Here is a 23960-nt window from a genome sequence, read left to right as displayed (position 1 = left end):
ATAACCTTTGAAATGGGGACAGTGCCAGACACCCGGGCTATGATGGGGTACCATCACTCCACATTCCTCTCTCAAAAGTCAACCCCTTTCTCGCCGCCCATTCGTTTCCAACTCCTCCTCCAAGGTTTCACCCTATCCCCCTCTCACACTCAATCATCACCTCCTCCTTCATTCGGGCCCCACCTCCCCGCACTTGGATGCCCGATCCGCCTCCCATAGAATCCAACCCTTGTGATCCCAGCAACGTGGCCTTTTCTCATTCGTCCGAGTAAATCCGGAAACCCTTTTACGTTCTATTGGGCCAATAACAAATCGACACGAAAACTATTTTCGTAACGATGAATTCGAAAAAGAAAGAAAGAAACTCATAATCCGGAATTCAGAAACCTTCCAATCCTAGTTCAGCTCCCTCCCACGTCATCGATCCTCGTATCCCATATGAAATAAACTACATCCGTTCGATATAAACCGAAGTTAGGTATCCAGCCGTTGGATCATAGCTCCAACCCGTCTTCTTCATCTCCTCCTCCTTTCATCCGATCGCAAAGCCTCTCCCTTTTAAATCCAACCCTTCTCCTCTCCCTCTTTCTTCACAACAACAACAGTTTCCTCTCTCTCCCTTTCCTTTCTCTCAGCAAAACCAAAAGGAAAATAAAGAGCAAAAAAGGAAGAAGAAAGCTTTTTTTGTTTTAATTTTTCAATGGCGACTGAAGAAACTAATAACACTCAAGGCCCTCCTCCCCCTTCTCAACAATCTTCTCTTCCAGACTATCCTCAGGTACTTGAATTTTGTCCCAACATTTTTTCTCGGGGTTTTTTTTGGTCATTTCATGTGTGTAATTTCTTTTGATTTCGTTGTTTAGATGATTTTGGAAGCGATAGAGGCATTGAACGAGAAGCAGGGTCGAATAAGTCGGCAATCTCGAAGCACATCGAGTCGACTCACCCAGATCTCCCAGCGGCTCACTCGACCCTCCTTTCCCACCACCTCAACAAGATGAAGCAAAGCGGCCAAATTGTTATGACGAAGAACAATTACTTGAAACCCGACCCAATGCTCCACCCAAGCGTGGACGAGGGCGTCCGCCTAAGCCCAAGGTTCCTCTTCCACCTGGCACCGTCGTCTCCCCACCGAGGCCTCGTGGTCGTCCGCCAAAGCCCAAAGATCCATTTGCTCCCCCTAAGCCCAAAACCTCCCGCGGTACTGGAAGGCCTCGTGGACGCCCACCTAAAAAGGCTAAGACTGGAGTCTCCGCTGCTCCTCCACCTTCCGGTGTTAAGCGAGGTCGCGGTCGGCCGCCGAAGGTGTAATTGCCGGTGGCTTCTGAAGTAAAAGTAGTGAAAGCTTAAAGAAAGAGAGAGAGATAGAGAGAGAAAAAGAGGGAGTTAGCTAGGTTTTTTTTTTTTCCTTTTCCTTTTTTTAACTTTAATTTTTTAGGTGTTGTTTAGTTCTCTACTAATTGATGTTTTAGCTTTTTCTTTCTTTCCTCCTTTTTTTCTTGTAATTTGAATTTTTTATTTCCGGGGTTTGGAATTGATGTGGGGAATGTGTTGTAATGCCTTTAGGGAAGGGGTAGATTTTAGTGACTCTTTGTAATTTGCATGTAAATTTGTTGAACCGGCTTTGTAGGCTTTTGGGCCTCTTTATTATCTCTCGCTTTGCCCCAAGCATGAAAACATTAAAAAAAAAAAAAGGATTAAAATCTCTTCTTCCATCACTTTTTCCAACTCTTTTGCTTTTGCTTTTTGAATTATTTTTTGTCCCTTTAAAGACTGTTACCAATCTAGCATGCATACTGTATTTTCTCTCTCTTTCCTATGCCCAAGTAATCTAATTATTTCTATTTTAATGATGAGGAATAGTTTGAGCTAAACATAATTTTTATATTTATATATTTTTGCTTTTGATTTATTGAGTTGTGACAACTTTACAGATAATATAGTGTAATAATAAATGGCAACATGTTTCCTTTTCCAGAGCACGCTTGAAATTTGAAAGCAGGGATTAAAAATAAAAAATAAAGGAACAGGAATATTTTTGTGGATTTTTATTTGGTTAATAGGCTCTTTTGCACATGGGGCGGACTGTAGACAAAGTTTGTATGGGAAAATTTTTCAAATTTTTGAAAAATAAATTTGGGCGGGTTTTGGCGGGGGTGTTTTTGACCTTTTATTCTTATTTTAAAAGGAAAAAGTTGGAGTACGTGGATTCTGTTTTGGGTGCGTGGTCCTTAGTCCTTACCCAATTTTGCTGATTTTTCCTTCCTAATTCGCGCTAGCTGCACAAGGCTGACACAGGTTTTTGAGTTGGGACTGCTTATTTTGTTGGACTCCTGTCAATTTAGCAGAAGATATTTCATTTTATTTTTATCAACCTAAGTAAAGGGCACACTTATTTTAATAATGGTTAAATTAGTTCAACCAACAACAAACAAAACTAGGAAAAGGTTACCAAAATTAGACTTGGTAATTCATGTTTTTATGTCTTAAATATAAAAGATACAATTAGACATGAATAATATTGATGTTTTAAATTTAAAACACGTAACATATATATTTAATAACCGTATAAAATAATACCACATAATTAACATGTTCATTAAATATGCTAATACAAGATACAACACGATTACTAATATAATGAAATAAAAATATTTATAATTAAATATACTTTTATTATTTAAATTTAAAATTAATAATTATAACAAAATAAAATAATAATAACATCAAATATAATAAAACAAAAGCTCAAAATCATGGTTTAGCCATGGCATAATTACGTTATTATTTTTATAAAATTTAAGAATTTATTAAAAATTATTTAAGTGAGGTTAGAATAGTCTTTAATTATTAATTTTTAATAAATTGATAAACGTATCATGTATATACGTTTAAACATGATGACATGATTAAACACAATAACACGATTAATATGATTAATTAAATGTGTTACTCATGTTTGATACGTTAAGACACGAAAATTTTCGTGTTTTAAACATATTAAATACAATTAGACACGAAACACGTTAAGACATAACCCACACTTGTTTAACCTCATGTCTTTCCGTGCTGTGTTAAAAATTGCCAAGTTTAGTCCAAATACCTTAATATATATGTGCTATCTTTGTAAAATCTTTGTGAAAGGGAGAGGAAGCACCACAAATAAGTAAAAGGATGTATCGGAATCACCAGAGAAAAAGATTAAAGCAGTTTTTGAAGCATTGAATATCATAAGAGATGAAAAAGAATAGATAAATAATTAGAGAGTAAAAGAGAATTAAAGAGAGAAGTAAAAGAAAGCAGCTTTAGGTGAAAATGTTATAAACCTAGAAAAAAGAACCCTCAAATGAATTGTGAAGGTTGTATATATTGTGCCATAAGAGATGGTTATTCAAGAATAGGTTTTCATATGTGTAATGAATAATATTATTAAGAAAAGTTTAAATGTTAGATAATTGTTATTGAGATTTAATATTGAGTAATGGTTATAAATTCATTATGTGACTATTGAAGTGGTTGGGTTTTATGACCGTTAATAATATAAAAAAACTTATTCTTAAGTAAAAGGTAAAAGGACGAGAACAAGCTAAGAAAAAAAAGTGTACGTGAAAAGATACAAAAAGAACAAGTGAGAGGAAGAAATACATGTATTTGAAAAGAAACAAGATAACAAGATAAGAAAAAGAAACACTTACACATTAAAAACAAGTTAAGAAAAAGATTTCTTAACTATTTTTATATATGAGCCAGCAAATCAAATTCTCTAAAACATTCTAAGGTGAAAGTAACTTGCGAATATTATCACTTATTTTGGGTTACTTTTATTGCTATTCGTATGAAATAGTTATTCAATATGAAGTAGTTATTCCAATTATATTAATTGTTTCATATGAAGTAGTGCTCAATTGTTTTAGTTGTTTTACGTGAAGTAGTGATTTACTTGTTTTAATTGTTTTGCGTGAAGTAGTATTTTACTTGTTCTAATTATTTTGCATGAAATAATGTTTCATTTACTGTAATTATTATCATTATTCTCTATATAAAACTACGTTGTAAAACAATTCTTAAAAAATAAAAATACTACCCAAAATCAATTATTTACAATCCCTCCATGCTGCTCAACAAATTTGGCTTTGCCTTTTTTTTTTAATGGCTTCCTCCCATTTTTATGTCAGACAGATTTTCAATGCATTTGGTTACTCATATTGAAGAATACATAATAATGTACAATATTTTAAATGTAAGTGTTGAAAATATAAGTAATCAAAACCCAGTTAATATTGACAGTCAATGCTCTTTTCTTTTTAACTCATGTTAATTGTGAAATTTCTATAAAGTCATCTATATCTTGTCTTGTAATGAAAATATTCAACTATTCAATAATTAATTTTGACATATAAAATGATTTTCATAATGTAAATTCAATACTTAAAGATTTATTATTAAAGTTTTAGGCATAATAATTACACAATTTTTTGAATTATTTAAAAAAATTTAGATAAATTCTTATAATTTTATTATATTCAATTAAGCTTTTATATTTTTATATTAAGTTAAATAAAACCTTAAAACTAACGTTGATTAATTGTCGTTAATCAAAATATTACATATCTTTTTATGCTAGATGACGCTAATGAGGTATACTAACATGTCATAATGGATAATGACATGACATGTTGATATGATATGATGACATAATGACTTGACATTTTACACCCTTCATGTCAATATCATGGTTATAAAAATAACAAATATTATTTTAATTAATAGTAGTTAATCAATTTTTTCAATAATTTTTTAATTCTAAATCACGTGATTTTCAAAAATTTAAATTCAAGCTCACTTTACTAACAATGATTAACTTAGACCCTTATATATATATTAACAATCATATTTACATTAGATGTGAGATGAAATATCACACTCCAATAATCCTACCCACCTAAATTTTTGATATCCTTATTAAGACTACAATTCACAATCACAACCAAAACTCAATCTATAGAACCTAAATCTCATCAATATCATGTGGAAGCTCACATCAAATTGACATATGCTTTGATACTAGTTGTAATAATCTAACTCGAAGTATTATGGTTCAATAATTTTTTAGACCTAAATCACTTTATTTTTAAAAACTTAAATTCAAATTATTAGTAGTGATTAATTTAGACTCTTATGTAAGTATTAACCATCATATTTGTATTAAATGAGAGATGTTATATGACATTTATCTTAGTATAATTTATGAGTAGTGGATTTAAATTCAATTTGTTAAAAAAAAAGTTAATAGTACTATATATCTTCTATTTGATTAAAATAAATCTTGTATTTTTTTCGGCCAAAGTAAAATTAGCTAATAATTAAATTGAATCTATAAATCCATGAAGCTTCTTCCTATCTTGTTCAGCATTGCTCTTTTTATTTAATTTGATATTATTATGTTGAAATTATAGAAGATTCGTTGTAGTTTTAGTTTTGTTTCTGAGTAGGCGTAACGAGCACTACTTGAGTAAATAATGTTCTGAAGAGGATTCTGTTAATCAAAGTTCTTACGCGTCTACCTCATTTGCAAGCCGGTTGGGTGTGCTAATAAAATTGTGGCACCACCTCAGTTTTTAGCTCAAATCCCAATAAAAATAAAATTAATAAAAGTTAATCTCTTTCTAATTTATCCTGTATTTATTATCAGCAATTTTGTCCTGAGTATGTACAATAACAGTTTGTAATTAACTAGTACTTAAAGGATATTATTTTAAAACTATCATATTCAGTCATTTATTTTTTGAATGAATTGAAATTTATTAAATAATTATTAATTATCATATTTAATATAAAAATATTATTATAAATAGTATTTTAACTAATTTTAAATCAAGAGTGTCTTATAAGACACTTGTTATAGAAAAGTAGAAACTCAACTTATTTTTTGTCAAATAGATAGTGTAGGACAATAAAGGCTTGCTTATTTTAACATAAACCATGTTAGTGCTAAATAACTAAATTTGGGGCATGGTACTTACTATAATAGTGTTTAGAGAATCAAATTCTTTCTTTTCTCCATATTCTTTTGTAATGGAAAAGAATGCAAAAGTAATCGGTGCAAGAATATTGAGTTACAAGTTCATTGTTTAAGTTCTTCAAATTAAATATGCACAAAAATAAGTTTCTCCTCTAATTAAAGAAGATTCTTGATATATACAAACACACAAATGCATGAGCGAGGAAAGGTCCTCTTAATTGTGTAAAATTAATTAAATTTTAAAGTAATTCATATAATTTTATATGATTTATATTTTGTTAATTTAATTGATAAATTTCATGTTCTATTAACATAAAAATTATTAACTATATATAAAATTATAATTGTACACTTTCTTCTCCAATGATTGCAGCCATCAGGACTAATCTCCTAATCTCCTTTCATAGCTCCGGCATTAGAGAAATCAGACAAGATTAGCTTCCTAGTGAAGAAGAAACCTGCTCCCATCTTCATCTTCTTAATGGAAACATGGGCTTTTGTTCTTGCTTCATGTGTACGGCAGGTCATGATAACTTCCTTTTATTTTACGAAGATTTTACATTTTTTTAATAGAAAAAGTACAGCTTAGAGACTATAGTGTGTGTGACCCAATGTTATTTCCATTTTACTGTAACAATATATGAAACGAGTACGAAAAAGGTCAATAGATGTCTTTAAAAGTTAATTTGCATTCTTGAATTTAAATCTTAAGATGAGTCTATGAGAGAATTATCTCTTTTTATTTGATTCAAATTAGAAGTAAAAAAAAATAAAGTTAGTAAACCACGATGGATTAATAGTACTACTGCATGTGTTTTCTTTGTGTGTTGATCTAACTTCAAACATATTGAGTGTCAGTGCATATATTAAATAATTATAAGGGAACATATATTATATAATAGTTTGTTTTTTACTTTATTATATAATATCTTCTTAAAATTGAGGCTTTAGATAGATATAAGCCTCCCCTCATCAGTATACTGAATTATACATAAATCATATTCTTTGTTATTTTGGGTTAGAAACAACAGAAGAAATGTTCAAATTATTATTTTTTATTTATCGTGAAAATCTATAATATACTTTAAAAAAAAAAAATCGTAAACGGGTTTTCTCTTTTAACCATATGAAAGGCATCGGAAGAAAAAAGAAATAAACCAAAAAAAAAGTAAAAAGAAAAACAAAAAAACCAGTAGAAAGAGATCCATGTGCAACGCATAGACCATAGTCTAATACAATTGAAAGTAATAGCTGTACTACTATGAAAATAAAATAAAGAGTTTTCCATTTTAAAGATGGGAGTAAATAAATATTTAATTGCAGGTGAAGCAAATGAAATGACTAGTTAACTTGTTATGCAAAAAAGATTTCTACTGTATTTTATACTAAAATATTAATTTTCTTAAAAATTGATGTTGCATAGTTTTTAATGTCAACTTAAAAGAAAAAAATAATTAAACATATTTTTGAAATATAAAAAATAAAAATTAAGTTAGGTGCTATAAAAAATGAAAGGGAACAAGATTTTAAAATATTTATATAAATTAAATCATAAAAGAAAAATAGTAATGATTCGAAAATGACATTAAACCTTTAAAGATTTAATACATCTCATTGTAATAAGAAAAGTGAAAACAGGACAAAGGAACATACAAGGCGCGATGCCATCTGTGCAGTAAAACAGTGAATTGAGTGAAGTAGATCTCAACTGTAGAGAGCGAAGGAATCGTTCATCCAAACAGACAAAGAAAATACGTGAGGTTTTAAATTCCCCCCGTATCCAATCGCAGCCTCCCAACTCAAACTCGCCCCAGAGGCCGTAGCCATAATCCTCCTCTCCTCCGTTCGTTCTACTTTGCACTCTCTAGAAAAAAACAAGAGAAAAAAGAGAAAGGAATATAGAAGTACTAGTCTTAAAAAACACTAGTCACTCCCTCGTTTTGCCAGCGTAGCGTTCTCAATAGTAACGCATTTTCCTTTGATCTCTCCAACGAGTGAGCTCCATCTCTCTATCTCAATTTTCACTTCTTTATTATTACATTTATTTATTAACATTTAAGAGATTCGTTGCTAGACTGATAGATTGATTGATCCGAGTGGTGTGTTTTGCAGAGCAAAAAATGGTGTTCAAGGTGTCGAAAGTACCAACGACGCCGTTCGATGGCCAGAAGCCGGGAACTTCTGGCCTCCGCAAGAAGGTTTTTGCTTCTTATTCTTTCTTCATTTCGTTTAATTTGATCCATATCCGAGACCTTGATTTCTCGTGTTAGATCGTTTTGATCTAAAAGTTTTGATCAATTTTATCCGTTTGATTGATGCATGCGAGTGCTTCTAACTGAATCAGATCTCATGAATAGCATAAACATCTTTTTCATAAATTGAGCTTTAATTCTGTAATATATATCAGAAAAAAAAGAGACAGGAATCTTATCATTTTCGGTACCGATTTATTTGCTAGTATGGTTAAGGTTTTAACTTGATCGTGATTAATTTTCTTTTTCTTTTCTATTTCGGATCTGAATCGAGTTTTTCTAGTATTGGATTGAAGTTATGTGGTTTTCTTTTCTTTTGGTGGCAAAATTTTCTTCCTTGGTCATGGGGGGCTTGAGTTTCAAGTCAGATTTTCTCTTATTTTACGTTTGGAAGTCTAATTCCTAAAATTTTGATGCTTGACTCTTTTCAGTTCTATCTCGTTCAGATCATAGTTCTGTTTGGTGATTCTAATGTAGTAATTAAATGTAGTTTCTGGTGGTTTATTTTATAGTTGTATTATATTTCTATGTTTGAATGATATTAAAATTGTTTATTTAATGGATGCGTTTTGACCAGTGCGATTTTCCGTTTAATGCTCTGGAACTGATGATAAAATTATACTTAATAGTTCACTAAGGTCTAAGTTATCTTGTTTGACCAGAAGCTTTCTTTTTCTTCTTATTGAGCATGAGAGGTCTCTAAGATAATTGTCTTCTTCATTGAAGTCCTTTTTATGCTTGTTGAAGGAATACTATTCCATTTTCTTTATTGAAAATTATATCAAAGTTAGGTTATATGCACCTTGAGTTGACATATGGAACGTAAGCAATTTTATATATTTTTCTTACAATAATCCTCTGCATGTTGCTTTACTTGTTTATTTAACTGAACACTTTTGGTGGTTTGATCTTTCTAGGTGAAAGTTTTTGTGCAACCTCATTATTTGCAAAATTTCGTTCAGTCAACATTCAATGCCCTTACACCAGAGAAAGTTAGAGGTAGGGGTTTTTCATTTGTGCTATGGTTGTTTGTATTCTAAATCTACTTGGTCTCATTTATTTTTTATTTTTAGAGGCATAATGTGACACTTTAAATATGTGCTTAGAAGCTTGGAATTGAGGGTTGATTTGAGGAACATTCACTTATGTGAGGCTTGCATAGAACATATGCTTTGCAATATTAGGGGTACTCTTAGGACAGGAATGTATGTGCACCATAAAATATTTGGGAGATATGGACAATTCTTTGGGTAGTTCAACCAAGTGTTCTGTTTTTGTGTTGAAAGACATGTTGCTCATGTCATCAAGAGACAACTGTTCTTCTGGTCATATCATCTGCTTGAGTTTATTTTGGTCTTTGTATCTCCAAAGTAGGATTGGATTTTGCTGCTGTGTCATGTGCTAGTTCTTTGACCTGTGGGAATCTTTGTTCTGAAGAGCTGGTGGAAGGAGCTTTATCAATTAAAGTACATTTATTGTACTTTATCATGATATTTACTTCAATTTTAACAACAGTTGCTCGTATCATATAACCTTCTATTAACCATGAGTCCTTGGGACATGGGGGATCTTTAAATTTTTGAGAATGTCTTTGTATTTTGTTTTTTTTTTTCGTGGTCACTTTCTTAGGCCTTTTTGGACAGTTGATTTTGTTTTCTGAAGAAAATTTGGAAGAGTGAAAGAGGGAGGGGGGGACTGCCAGCAGAGTGAAAAAGGCTCCCGGACCCGCTGAAGCCAAAAAAAGACACTGAATAAAAGAGATAATCATTTATTTTAGGTTGATGTGATCAAAGGTGCAAAGTGCTAAAGATGCTAGGACCCTTGTATGACCTTAGGGCCAGGCAGCAGTTTCTAGAGAGAGAAAGGGAGAGGAGGGATTAAGTTAACATTGGTGTCAAATTAATTAATTTTACTCCCTTTTGTAACTTTGTATACAATTAATATTTCAACAAACCAATTGTTGAATTTAACAACCTACTCGTACCTGCCATGAGTGTGAAGTTGCAAGTTAATCCGATATCCCTGTCATATTGATCACGAATACTATGTTTTAATATATATTTAACGATCAAAATTTTATCGTGTCTGACAAATAGTTAGACATTTTAGTTAACTTGAAATTTGGCATGCATGATCTACATGAATAGAATATGAAATCCAAATGGTTGGATTAACCAAAGATATCAAAGGGTGTACCTAAATTAGTTTTACACCAGTGTCTGTGGATCCCTCCTCACACACACACACACACACACACACAAAAGCTGACTGCATTGCATTGCCAATTATATTGGGGATATAAAGCGTTAAACTAAAATTATTCTCAACTTATAGCTTTAAGTTCCCTTCCCTTCATCTCCAACAATAGGTTATGAATGGGCAATATAACCACTTTCTTATTCTTGAAATGAGGCATTTATTGCCTTTTTCTCAATTGAAAAGACAACTTATAGAATTGTTTTTTATAATTTTTTATAGTGAAGGAGACAAAAGGGAACTTGCTTTTTAAGGTGTGTGCGTTGGTAAAGCTGCTCCACCTGGTTGGGTACAAGGCCCTTTTGCTAGATATCCCCTACATCTTAATGCCTAGGCATGCCCCTTGACTGCATTGGTTCCGGTGGCGCTACCATACTCATAGTAGAGTTATACCAACCTTGAAACTGATAGATTTTGTAGTTCTTGTTTATGAACATTTTTGTTTTTCTACAAGAGGAGAGCACTATGGCTTAGATTTGAGATCTTTATAACCCCAGCTAGGAGCAGCCAGTATATTGCTATTTTTACCAAAGTGTGTATACACGCAGTTATGGTGCATTTCTGTATTGCCTACTCATTCAATTTTTAGCATCAGAGGCCTCATTTAATGCTCTGACAATATGCAGTTCTAATTTGTTTGATAATGGGTGTAGAGCATATTCAATTCAACTTCTTTGGTTTTTCACCAGCTCTGTTACTAGTTTATTTGGGAAGAAATTTATTCCTTACCTTGAAGGAGTGTTTTGAATTATTTAAAAGAACAAAAATTGATATAACCATTAGTATTTGTTTTGCTTTATTTCACTGTCTTAGAGATTTCTTCTTTTGCTTGATTAAATTTATTCAGTGAATTACAGTGGCTTTATCTAATTTCTCTTCATGGTTTTAGGTGCCACACTTGTTGTTTCTGGTGATGGTCGTTATTTCTCAAAGGATGCTATTCAGGTAATGAAACTTTGAATCTAAATGAACAGTTATTTATCTTTAAATAAATTTTCTTAAACTGCCACATGAGATTTCTACTAAGTCATTGTTGCAATTTCTATTTGCATGATGTATTCATATAAATTGATACTGGTTGCTTGCTAGTTGAAGTAATTATTTAATGTTCAAACCAGCATACTTGTATTCTGGGAACCTTCTAACCAGCATAAAAACACGTGTGAAAGTAATCTCTTGTCAATTCATATGTTTCATCTTTGAAGCCCCTGATTATTTTTGTTGAATAAATAATTCGAGATGTTCTTTGACAATTCATTTTCCCCTTTTGTTTTTCTTTTGAATTATTGCATTTTATGCAGTCAGAGTATTTATCATGAATAACTTTCTCCAAGTATATGCTTAACAGAATCTAATGACACACACATAGATTCACACATCTAGACATTAAGAAGAGACAATCTTTCTTGTTATTTCATTAAAGGAGTGCTCTTAGAAATCATTCTTTTGTCGATGGCAAGTAATGCTTCTTGTTCTGGACTTTCTTGCTGAACTTTGGTCAGTGTTGAGAGATTCAGGCTTTACCAATGCATTTGTTGTGACTATGTTTTAGTAGTTTTAGGCTTGGCTAGTTTAAGTAGTATAAACCTGGTCTGACGATCTAGTCACTCTGACAGTTTTCTGGTATAGATATCCATATAAATTGCTACATGTGCTATGTATTCAATGCAGCGTATTTAGGTCTTTCTGGTTGTCCATGTAATTTTGGTGTCCACACTCTAAATTATATGTTCTAAATGGATGCAATTGAGGGCTTCCAGAGTGTTGCTTGTACTATGATTTTATCTTTTCTGAAATGATATTATCATTTGGTAATCAGGCCTTAACCATTGATAAAGTTGCTCAGTGTGGTAATATGTTTTGTTAACTTGACAGATAATAATTAAGATGGCAGCTGCAAATGGAGTAAGACGTATATGGGTTGGTCAAAATGGATTGCTTTCAACTCCAGCTGTATCAGCTGTAATACGTGAAAGGGTTGGTGTGGATGTGAGTAATATTGCTCCAATTGCATACATCTAGCTGTTATCATGTTTGTTTTCTTTTCCAGTATTGTGTTGTAGTGAGAAGCTGGTCAATATGATTTAATTATGACAATATTAAGGTTCTACTTATAAACTTCATTTCCAGGGATCGAAAGCAACTGGAGCCTTTATTTTGACAGCAAGTCACAATCCGGGTGGCCCTCATGAGGTAGGACCCTACTGATTTTGTTTATTTTCTAAAATTTTCTTTATATGCAACATTTTCAAGATACATGATTGCTTTTGTTTTTGTTTATTTATTGCAGGATTTTGGAATAAAATACAACATGGAAAATGGTGGACCTGCTCCAGAGGCTATCACTGATAAGATCTTTGAGAACACGAAAACAATCACAGAATACTTGATTGCTGAAGATTTACCAAATGTTTGTCTTGCATCTTTAGAACAATATTTTTCTTATTCTATGTTCCTTATTTTCTAATGTTGTCAATCTATTGCATAATCCAGGTAGACATTAGTGCAATTGGTGTTACAAGCTTTGGGGGGCCAGAGGCACAGTTTGATGTTGAGGTTTTTGATTCAGCAAGTGACTATGTGAAATTGATGAAGTAAGTTACTTCTTCGAGTGAATTTGTTTGTGCCTACTGTATATGGACTAGCAACATCTTTTGAATAATGATCTTTGTTCTTCTTTTCTCTCCCATCCCTTGTGTATTGCCCTTGGTTGGAAATGTTATCATTTCAATTTAAAGTTGAAATTTGAAACCTCCGAAGAAAATCATTTGCATAGGCCAAAATCTTGTAACACAATTTCTCTTCCTATTATTGGAAGCAAGTTCATTCTATGAATGTCAGGGTTCTTAATGTTGGCCAGATATGCATGAGTCTAAATACTAAATCCTTTTGCCTCTATTGCCCAGGTCAATTTTTGACTTCGAGCTTATTCGCCAGCTGCTTTCATCTCCGAAGTTTTCTTTCTGGTATCAATATAAGCGTTTTGCCTTTATGCAGAAGAACACTATTTCTAGCATAGCCTTTAGTTTTTGGTTGAAAGCTGTAACTCTTTCCCCTCATATTGAAGCTATGATGCACTGCATGGAGTTGCTGGAGCTTATGCACATCGCATCTTTGTGGAAGAGCTTGGGGCAAAAGAAAGTTCACTGTTGAATTGTGTTCCCAAGGTCTTTATAAGTTTAAGAATTTTAGAGGCTGATGATATGTTGCTTCTCTGTTTATCTGAATGGATTACACTTTTCTTTGTTTAATGCTTGACTTAATGCAAACCAGGAGGACTTTGGAGGAGGGCATCCTGATCCAAATCTGACTTATGCGAAGGAGTTGGTTGCTCGCATGGGATTGGGTAAATCAAACTCTGACGTTGAACTACCAGAGTTTGGTGCTGCTGCTGATGGTGATGCTGATCGTAACATGATTCTGGGCAAAAGGTAGTGTTGCATCTTGGAATTCTAGATAACATAATAATAATTACACCTCTTAGAATTTGCTCTTATATCTTATTTGCTTTGTTAGGTTCTTTGTCACTCCATCAGATTCAGTTGCCATCATTGCTGCAAACGCTGTTGATGCAATTCCTTACTTCTCTTCTGGTTTGAAGGGAGTAGCCAGGTTATTTATTGCATGTTTTAGCTGCTTTGTTTTGGTGCATAACATTTTCTTTTTGCTTCCTATTCGGGCATTAAATTTCAGCTGGTGCAAGTGTCCAGTTGATCCTTTCAAAACTATCAACTATCTCACATTCATAAAGGTTATAAATTCAAAACAACTGAGAGTCTGAGATTGTCTCTAAAGCTTAAAAAATGGTGATTCTACATTTGAAACCTTTACAAGGTTAAAAGAATAGGGGAGATGTGTCTGCATCCCTTCTGTTTGACATGCTTAGGTGGATCCATCTACGTCTGAAGAGGAAATAATGTATTCCTGTTATGCCATACTCTTTCTCCCTATATAAGATCTCATGTCCTATCATAAAAATGATTAATCATCATTGCTAAAGTTTAAAATGAGAAATTGCAAATGTCAGAAAAGGTGGTTTGTGTGCAGGCATGCCTGGATGTGTTTGTGTTCAGGCCTGCACAATGTGCTTCTTCTATAGCCCACTTAGTCCTAAATGCAATTTTAATATGATATTTTGGATCTAATTAAGATAGAAAATTGCCAATGTAGACACATGTTATTGCACGCTCAAACTCTAATATGCTGTTTCCTGTTTGTAGGAGTATGCCCACCTCAGCTGCCCTTGATGTTGTGGCCAAGCACTTGAAGCTGAAATTTTTTGAGGTATTCTATGGAAAAAAGATTTTTGATAATTTTTCCTGCTGGCCACTGATTTTATCGTTTTAAGGCAGCTACTTGTCTATTCTCTCTAGGTACCCACTGGCTGGAAATTTTTTGGCAATTTAATGGATGCGGGGTTATGTTCTGTTTGTGGGGAAGAAAGTTTTGGAACTGGTAAGTGTTTAGTGTTCCTATGTATGAAGTATATTTGTTTTATTTGGACCTATGGGAAGCTTACAAAACCTTATATTTATGGACAGGCTCTGACCACATTCGTGAGAAAGATGGAATCTGGGCTGTTTTAGCTTGGCTTTCGATACTTGCATATAAAAATAAGGAAAATCTTGACGGGGATAAGCTTGTGACTGTTGAGGATATAGTTCGCCAGCATTGGGCTACCTATGGTCGACACTATTATACTCGATATGACTATGAGGTAATGTTATTGTTTTTTGTTTCTATGTCTGGCCATAAAGGTACTTGAGAGAGTATCTAACTAATTCATTTTCTTTTTTAATAAAGAATGTGGATGCTGGTGCAGCAAAGGATTTAATGGCATATCTGGTCAAGTTGCAGTCATCCCTTGGTGATGTTAATACGTATGTATATGTGCTAATTTTAGAACCACTCAACCACTTCCTGGAATTATGCCACTGTTTGATAGTTTTTTTTGGCGAAACAACATGCTCTTCTTGCATTGTATTTTTTTGGTTGCTTGAATATGTTAAAGTCAAATAACTTTAAGTGATAGTAATTGCTGCAAATGGTGTTAATCTTCGAACTAGTGGCTAAGTGCCGGATACTGAATGAACCTTGTTCCTTTATCCATGTTTATTGGGTTGCTGTCAGTGCTATAGATTTTCCTACTAGCTTGATGGGCCCTTGAACTGGATAAGCATTTTCATTTCAGTGTTTGGTTTTACTTCAGTTTATTTGTAAATAACTACTTCAAAATCATAGGGTGAACTTATAGGTTTAAAAGTTTTATATTCTTTCTATTTAATTGGTCCATCCAATATTTGCTAGTTGCTGGGCTAAGTTGGTTTTGCTTAAATTGTGAGTATATATATTTTCTATATTTCTAATTTCCTTTGGATCTATGTTTATATTCCCAAGTTTAGATTGCTTGCCCATAGTTGTGATGATACGTCCCAGTCCTTTTCTCTGAAGAAATTATTGGTCTAATTGTGGTTCATGAACAAATGAATGATGCTTTTGTGCTACAGTATGTTTATCTCACATGAAGGACCAAAGGGCCTAAAAATGGTGCCTTTCTGCATGCGTGTATGACTTTATTGAACATTACCATATTACTTGGTCTTCTGAGTGTACTATAGAAGCTTTGTAGCCTGTGGTGATGCTCAATTGGAGTTGAGCCTCATACAACTTGGAGACTTACTTTCATTTGGACCTAATATCTAAGGTCTTGTTAGAAGTAAATGCCAACTGTAAAAATTTTAGGAATGACATTAGTGAAGCAGGTACTTTAGAAGTCATGCATTTCATTTGTTAAAATTGTTATGGTGGTTGCAGAATTATGCCTAAAGATTTTCTTCTGTATAGTGTTTTAAGTTTCTTTTGATGATCTTCTGCTTTTCATCATGCAGTATTGTGAAGGAGGCTCATTCTGATGTATCAAATGTTGTCAATGCTGATGAATTTGAATATAAGGATCCTGTTGATGGTTCTGTTTCAAAACACCAGGGTATTCGGTTTTTGTTTGAAGATGGATCCCGACTGGTAAGTCAACATCCTCACTATGTTTTACTAACAAAAAGTTATCTGAGCAAATATTGTGGTTTTCTAGTGCAGTGAAAAATATTTCTAGAGTTTTTTCTGTAGTAGCTGTGAATGAAACTTTCAGTTATTTGATTTCACTCCCCCTCTGTAGGTATTCCGTCTCTCTGGAACTGGCTCAGAAGGTGCTACTATCCGACTCTACATTGAGCAGTATGAAAAGGATCCATCGAAAACTGGAAGAGATTCTCAAGAAGCACTTGCTCCTCTTGTGAGATATCCTTAATTTTTCCTAAATGTTCGCAGTTTCACTTTAGATTTACTTGTATGTATTTAGGCTGATTATGGCATTTGTTATCAGGTGGAAGTTGCTCTAAGACTTTCTAAGATGCAGGAGTTCACTGGCCGATCTGCACCTACAGTTATCACATAGATTTGTACTGCTACAAGTTAAGGGTTGTCTGATAAGGCAAAGTACCATTTTGAGGAATGGAAACATAAATACACTGTTCAAGGCATGGTTAGATAACCTACATATATATATATATATATATATATATATATATATTTGTCGTTCTGCATCCGTATCATGAGTACATGAGAGTCATAAATGACAGATATACGCACTAATCAAAAGCTTTTGAGAGGGTTCGTAAAATAATTTGAATGTTATTGCACTGCTCGAGATCGTATGTCCTATCTATACACCTTTCGTCTCGAATTTTCAAATTGGTTGAATTGTATTTGAAATTTCATTTTCATATGGCTGGTGGGTTTATCTATTTTTTTTATTTTTTATGTTATATTAATGAAATGGTGAGTAAGGGTTTGACATCATCTTTTTTTTTTCCCTTTCCATGTCTTATGGAAGCCTGTCGCATTGCTACTCTCTCTAGGGAGGACTATCCCTTTCTGTTAGTGCTCGGGCTGTTATTGACCAAGTTAGGTTGTTACTTATGTCATATGCTTTTGGATGTTTATGTTTGGACACAAGTGAATGATGAAGAATTAATAATAGAACTGGATAATAACACCATGTGTGCAAAAATCTATCGTACTCAATAGTTGCAATCTATCAAAATTCTGTACTAGAAAAGTACGAATTCTGAAAACCTCAAAAGTAACTGATGGCGTTTTCTGAAAATTCGTTCGATTTTTCTTTTTAACAAAAAAACTTTTAAACTGTTACTTTATGTAATTGAGATTTTGTATTTTTTAATTGAAACAAGTACTTTTTTAAATTTATATTAATAAAAGTCTTTTGTTTTTAAATTTGTCATAGAAAATTAATGGTCATTCACCTTAATGTGCTTTGTTATATATATTTTTTTCATGTGACTGTAATTTGGCTGAAGATGCGGGTACCTGATAGTTAAGATAAATTTTTTTTTTTGTATTTTTTTTTACCACAAGATATATGATATGACTGGATGTTGTGACCACTTCTGACTATGGTATGATCACATCATATGTATAAGAATAAAAATGTCAATTGGTATTCTTTTATGAAAGGGATTGCATGAGTATTAAGAGTTTTGTTAAGTGTAAATAAGGAGATAAGGATTTTTATGGATATAATAAAAATATAAAGATTTAGTTGTCGATTTCATATGTTTTTTATGATAATAAAATATTTCTCATTTATTGGTATCTAATCACTTTATTTAAGTGTACAAAACAAAATTTATATCCCTTAATATATATATTATTTAAAAGAAAGTTCAGGAGTTTGTTTTGTTACAACAATGGCTAATCAATTAAAAGAACAAGAAAGCTAAGTAAAATTAAAATAATGTTAACTAGTTAACATAGAGTGTTAATTAGTTAAGGCTATTCAAGGCGCTAAATCAAAGGAAAAAGAAAAGCCTTAATTAGTTAATACAAGACATAACTGATTAAGAATATACTAGGTGCAAAACAGAAGTTGTGATTAAGAATATACTAGGTGCCTTATCTATAATAATAACCCAACAAAATTTTAGATGTAATTACAAATATTTATGAAAAATACTAATATTTGTACGAGTCCCTATCTTATATATACCAGCTATCTTCCAATTTGCAAGTTTAGTACAACCCTTCCATTAAAGTTGTCATCGAAATTCTGGGATTGCAAATTGCAGTGTTAGTAAAGAAGTCAACGTTTGACAAATCTCACGCTCATCATACATATATATATATATATATATATTCATCTATATTCCATGAAGAATCATAATGGGATGATGTTAAATTGTAATTGAATTTGTTTTAGAATAGTGAAACAGTGAGATTGTGGACTGGAATGGAATGTACAGTGGAGCATATTGGTTTAATTAATTAATCCACAGGCGGCACGTCATGAAGTTAGTTTGTAATTGACGTGCTTATCATGAAATAATTATAAGTATAAACTGATAATCCAAAGGGAAGGGCCGATGAGGGTTCCACTGGATGGGGCCTGAGAGTTAAGGGTGAGAATAATTATTAATAAATATTAGAGGCTTAATTAAGAGATAGGGATAGCACAAGCTTAGGGAGCCAAGTATTTTTGTTGAGTTGGCAACTCTAGCCCTTTGTTCTTCCAAGTGGTAATTAATTAGCCAACTTGTGTTTTGTTGATTCTTAAAACGACACATCAATCAACACCTTGAATTGGGATGATGAGACTAACCATCTGCCTAATGGAAACTTTTCAACAAGATGTGGTACCTTTTTCAAAAAGCAGCAAAAAAAGTGTTAAAAGGCACAAAAAAGGATTATGGAGGAACAAGACTTAAATTAAGCACATATATATATATATATATATATATATTCATGAATGCTATATATGTCTTAAGTTGCAAATTTTGAGGATGATTCTTTCTCAGAAACTATATATGGGACTGTATGGGCGACTTTGGAGACATGAAATGATTGACATTACCAATGGGATTAAGAAACTTCACTTATCAATTTTATATCTTTACAATTGTCTTCACCCTCCTTAATGCCATCTCTGTTCATCATATTTAATTTCATGCTTTGAACAATCCTCCTCACCCTCCTTAATGAACAACCTACATGACATTGAATTCAAGTAATTGATATTTCTTCAGGAAAGCTTTCCTGACTAATATAGTCTGAAATTTAATCCTTTGGAGAATTGAAAAACCAGACAAATAAGCCTCAGTTTCCTCATTAGATTACATATATATATATGCAATTCTTGATGTAAAAATGCTACACTGACAAATCTCTTTCGATTATTTTTTGGGGGAATAAATACTTCTTACAAAACCTTTGCTATCATATTAAGAAGTTTCTTATATATGCATTTGTTTTTTCCATTGCAAAAGCCAGGGCCTTAACTTTTCATTGGGAAAATCTAAAAAGGTTGAAGGGAAGACTATGGATAATCCATGACTAAATCTGTGGTCAGGAGTGATTAAAAGGACATTAGAAGAAGCCAATACGCGTGAACCAAAGTATATATGCAGCCAAGGGAACAGCTAGCTCTTGACTACTTTTTTAATGTATTTTTTGTACACGGCCATCAAAATCGCCAATTAGATGATAATAAACAAAAGCTGAAGCAGCAAAGGCAAGCTGGTATTAGTTCTATTTTATTTCTTCATAAATACAAGTACAACAAGTACATGTAATTCAGCATTCTATGCATTATACAACTTTTATTGTTCTCCACTTTGACAGATTCAACATATAATATAATATATAATATATAGCAATATTTCCTACATTATCACCTATAAAGTTAAGTGATACCAACACAAACTATATCACGATTGAAACATCTGGGTCACTTTCCTATTTACATTTACCAAATGGCGAAATCACCCCCATCCAAACGCTCAGAAAAAACAAAAATCACAGGCCAGCATCAAATGGCACTCCAGTGCCCGGAATCCAAGCATCTCCAGCCAGAAAATTCCCCACGGTAAATTTTCCGGCTTCGGTGGCACCTATGACACGATATCCACCCCACTTTACCCTTCTACTAGTATCTGCACCGGCACCAGTATTCATGTGCTCGGCATAGTAAAGGGTACTTAAAGCAAAACTTCCACTCCATGGTAGCCAACCTTCTGCCGCAATCACTCCATCCAAAACACTCTTCATGAATACAGTTCTCGAATATTTCTGCCATGGCCTCCCCAAATAACTCTTGAACGAACCTTGAACGCCCCTCAAATCCGACGACGCTGTAACCCGGGAATTATGGACAATTATGCCTGTGTTTTCGTTAGGGTCCTTTCTTCCTTGTGCTGTCACCGTGTTCCATTGGTTGCCCATTGGTCTACGTATGTAGATGTTGCAGTTTTGAAGAACAGCTACAGCGTCACCAAATATGAAGTCTACGGTTCCATAAATGTCACAGTCACGATAGAATTGGCGTTGGGAGTAGACGTACAAGGTATCTTGGTAACCTTTGAAGCTGCATCGGTAGAACACTGAGAAATCGGAGCCGGACCGGAAGGCTACAGCTTGGTGTTTCTGGGGTCCGGCCGAGTTTTCGAAGGTTATATCACGAGCTACGAAGCGGTCACCCGCCACACCTGAAAGAAGAAACAAATACTGTGAGTAATCAAATGATATGGATACTTGATCAATTTTATGTGGAAAAGAAAGGGAGGGAAAAGATGTTTGTCAAAAACAAAGAAAAAGATGTTTAACTTATTTACCTTTTTTTACTTTATTTACTCATCGTGTTGTACACTGTTGGGGGATTGTTGGTGCAATAGGAGACATAAGAATATGGAATTAATAATTTCTTTTGGACTTGTCTTTTACTATTGCAAAGGGTTTGACTCAAGATAATTTGCATGATGGGTTTTGTTATTTAAATCATCTTCTCTTTCTCTCTTTTGTCATTTAAGTTAGGATAATGATAATTATTGTCTCATAACTTTTCTTCTACTTTGTAAAAAGATGTTTATTTGTTTTGAGGAACATGTCTTTGTCATTTATCTGAACAGGATGTAACCCATCAAAAACAAGATTCTTGTAAGTTCTGATTTAACAGCGATTTTTTTTAAGTAAATTAAAAGACGGATAAATATGTAAATAAAACTTGTAAAAAATGTCAGTGAAGTGTTGCTATAAATTTTCGTTTAAATGAACACTATGGAGGGAATAAGGAAGATAGTTGGGAACAAAGAAAAAATAGTTTCCTATTATATTATACGTTTGAATTACCCAAAAAAGTTATATTATATGTTACATTTTTTTTTTCTTTGGTTATAAGCTTTATATAGGAAGAGAATAATTTTGAAAGATAGATGAAATTTATTGTAAGGTTTATGTAGGGAAAAGAATGTTTAACAAAGTTTGTTAAGCTCGCAGATAGACGAAAATGTAGCAGTTTGAAGAGCATTTTCAACTTAATTGAGTTTGGAAATACTAACGGCGAAGAATTTATGCATGTTTCATTAAAGAAGCTTACCAACAGTTGCTGAACTAAAAGTTGTTGTTGTTTGAGCATTCTTGCTACCAGTAACGACCGTTGCATCCATCCCATCCCCAATTAGCATTATATTTGACTTCTTAATATTCACATTTTCCCTGTAAACTCCAGCTTTCACGTATATAACAGTTCTTTTGCCTCCACCAGCTGCTGCCACAGCCTCGGATATGGTTTTAAATTTGCCAGAACCATCTTGAGCCACCACAATATCAGCGTTCGGTGGTGCACCAGTTTTCTGCAAAAGCTTTCGATCAGCAGCCGAAAGCCAAGCTGGAAATCCATGGGCAAGCAGGTGTCGATTGCCAACTTGTTTAGCGGTAGAAGAGGATGTAACAGTGCCCTTATTTATGGCTAGAGAATTGCTAAGCAACTTCGAAAAGTTGCCCAACATAGATGGGAAGGTTTGTAAATGAGAGGCCAAGTTGAAATCAATGAAGCCATTTTGGCAGGTTTGTTGGTTGGCAATCGCAGCACTTAACCACGTTTGAGCATCCATTGGATTGTTAGTGCTCTTGGAGTGGTTAAGGTGGTTAACGGTGTTCTCATAGAGTTCCAAGCAATCGTTCCAAGCCAACTTGGCTCGCTCGTCGAATGAACTCAAGTCCATCGTCGAGACGAGCTGGTGAGCTCGAACTGCTTGGTTCAGGGTCACCTGGATAGCCAGGTCACGGAACGAGAACTGGGTTTGATCAAGGCTTGCTGCGACAATACTATTTCCCATGAAATAGTTGCAGACTTCAGGGTATGGAGTTTGGCTACATGATGTTATTGTAGCACCATGCGCCAAGTAGGCTAGTGGGAAAATGAAGAAATGGGCAATGAAAAACATTGCTAGGACATTTAGCTTATCCATGAAGACTCAAGTTTTTTGGTAAACAAGTATAGGAAATTTCTAAAGCTTCTGAAGTTTGAATTGATGAAAATAGAGGGAGGGAAAGGGGGTTTATATAGGGCTAAGCAAGGGCTTTGGTGGGACAAAGCTGGAAAATTTGAATCCGGTTAGGGTTTATTCAAGAATGGCCTTGGGCCATGCATTATGATGTTTACGTTAAACAGAATCTTTGTGGCTTGCTAAGTGGTGCAGGGATTTATGATTAGTTTCTGAAACCCACCTAAGCTTTTATTTCAATTACGGCTATGTTACGCCATTATATTGGTTCCTCCCATTTTCATCCTTAATTTTCTTTTTCTTTACATACTATTCCATTTTTTCCTTTGTCATTTTAACATGGAAAAAGCTTCTTTCATGGATTTCTTGCAAGACATAGATTATTTTAAATTTGCAAGACTCTACCTACATATATGATATACCTCTAAATCCTTACTGTTTTCCCCTCACGGGAGGAACCTTCCTTGGTACTTGGGAAAATTCTAGATATTGGAAATTATTTTTGATTTAAACATCAAATCAGTAATTTAATGTTTGGAAGCTTTGGTCAACAAATAGGACACATACTCACTTATCAAACTCCATTGACCCCGTGAAGCACTAAAAAAGGACACAAGATTTTTAGATCTTTTCATTTCTATCTTTTATTTGTTATCTCATCACAAGTGAAATTGTCATCCCACTTCAAGTTTAATGCAATTTTGAAGTGCCAACGCGTTAGCAGTCACCATTTCGTTTGGAAAGTAACAGCAATATCAAATTAGGCTTAGACCAAACAAAAGTTTGGAAGGTTCACAAGTTTTAGGCCTAAAATCACAGATAACTACATGTATCAACTGACATTAGATACGGAAGTGTGGATATTTAACAACTAGTTGAGCACCACCGCCATACATAGATTTCCATGCTCATACGAAATTACTCGTGAACATTTGGGTTTGCTGATTAGGATATTTGTGATTTTTCGACTCTGTTGTTTTGGTGAAATAGATATATATGGCGCTAGGAGTGGCTGTTGGGGCCTTTTTTATTGTCAAAACTTCTGTCAAAGCCACATGGCTTTATTGAGGGACTTTCCGG

The 23960-nt window shown here is 33.5% G+C and overlaps 3 protein-coding genes across 3 annotated transcripts; 2 read left to right on the top strand and 1 right to left on the bottom strand.

Moving 5' to 3' along the window:
* Positions 1-241: 241 nt before the first annotated feature.
* Positions 242-1713, top strand: HMGA (high mobility group A). Its single transcript, XM_021437207.2, is given in 4 exon segments — positions 242-778; positions 864-897; positions 900-1046; positions 1049-1713. Coding segments are annotated over 4 exon segments (522 nt in total). The 5' UTR covers positions 242-700; the 3' UTR covers positions 1312-1713.
* Positions 1714-7776: 6063 nt separating this feature from the next.
* On the top strand, positions 7777-17385 carry LOC110423087 (phosphoglucomutase, cytoplasmic). Its single transcript, XM_021437206.2, has 19 exons — positions 7777-8016; positions 8135-8220; positions 9192-9273; positions 11420-11475; positions 12406-12519; positions 12661-12723; positions 12821-12940; positions 13024-13124; positions 13437-13496; positions 13598-13697; positions 13804-13961; positions 14047-14142; positions 14751-14814; positions 14904-14985; positions 15072-15247; positions 15334-15410; positions 16419-16551; positions 16703-16819; positions 16910-17385. The coding sequence occupies exons 2-19, from the start codon at positions 8143-8145 to the stop codon at positions 16979-16981; spliced, it is 1749 nt and encodes a 582-aa protein (XP_021292881.1). The 5' UTR covers positions 7777-8016; positions 8135-8142; the 3' UTR covers positions 16982-17385.
* Positions 17386-20097: 2712 nt separating this feature from the next.
* LOC110422943 (pectinesterase-like) lies at positions 20098-22914 on the bottom strand. The gene is made up of 2 exons (XM_021437002.2): positions 21971-22914; positions 20098-21083 (listed from the first exon to the last, which is right to left on the bottom strand). Exons 1-2 carry the CDS (start codon positions 22842-22844, stop codon positions 20395-20397), a joined length of 1563 nt encoding a protein of 520 aa, XP_021292677.1. The 5' UTR covers positions 22845-22914; the 3' UTR covers positions 20098-20394.
* Positions 22915-23960: the final 1046 nt, after the last annotated feature.

Source organism: Theobroma umbraticum, unplaced genomic scaffold (genome assembly GCF_002168275.2).
Source record: "Theobroma umbraticum cultivar Fairchild unplaced genomic scaffold, ASM216827v3 scaffold_20.0, whole genome shotgun sequence".
In the NCBI taxonomy this organism is placed as follows: domain Eukaryota; kingdom Viridiplantae; phylum Streptophyta; class Magnoliopsida; order Malvales; family Malvaceae; genus Theobroma; species Theobroma umbraticum.
This window is presented reverse-complemented; position numbering and strand designations above follow the sequence as displayed.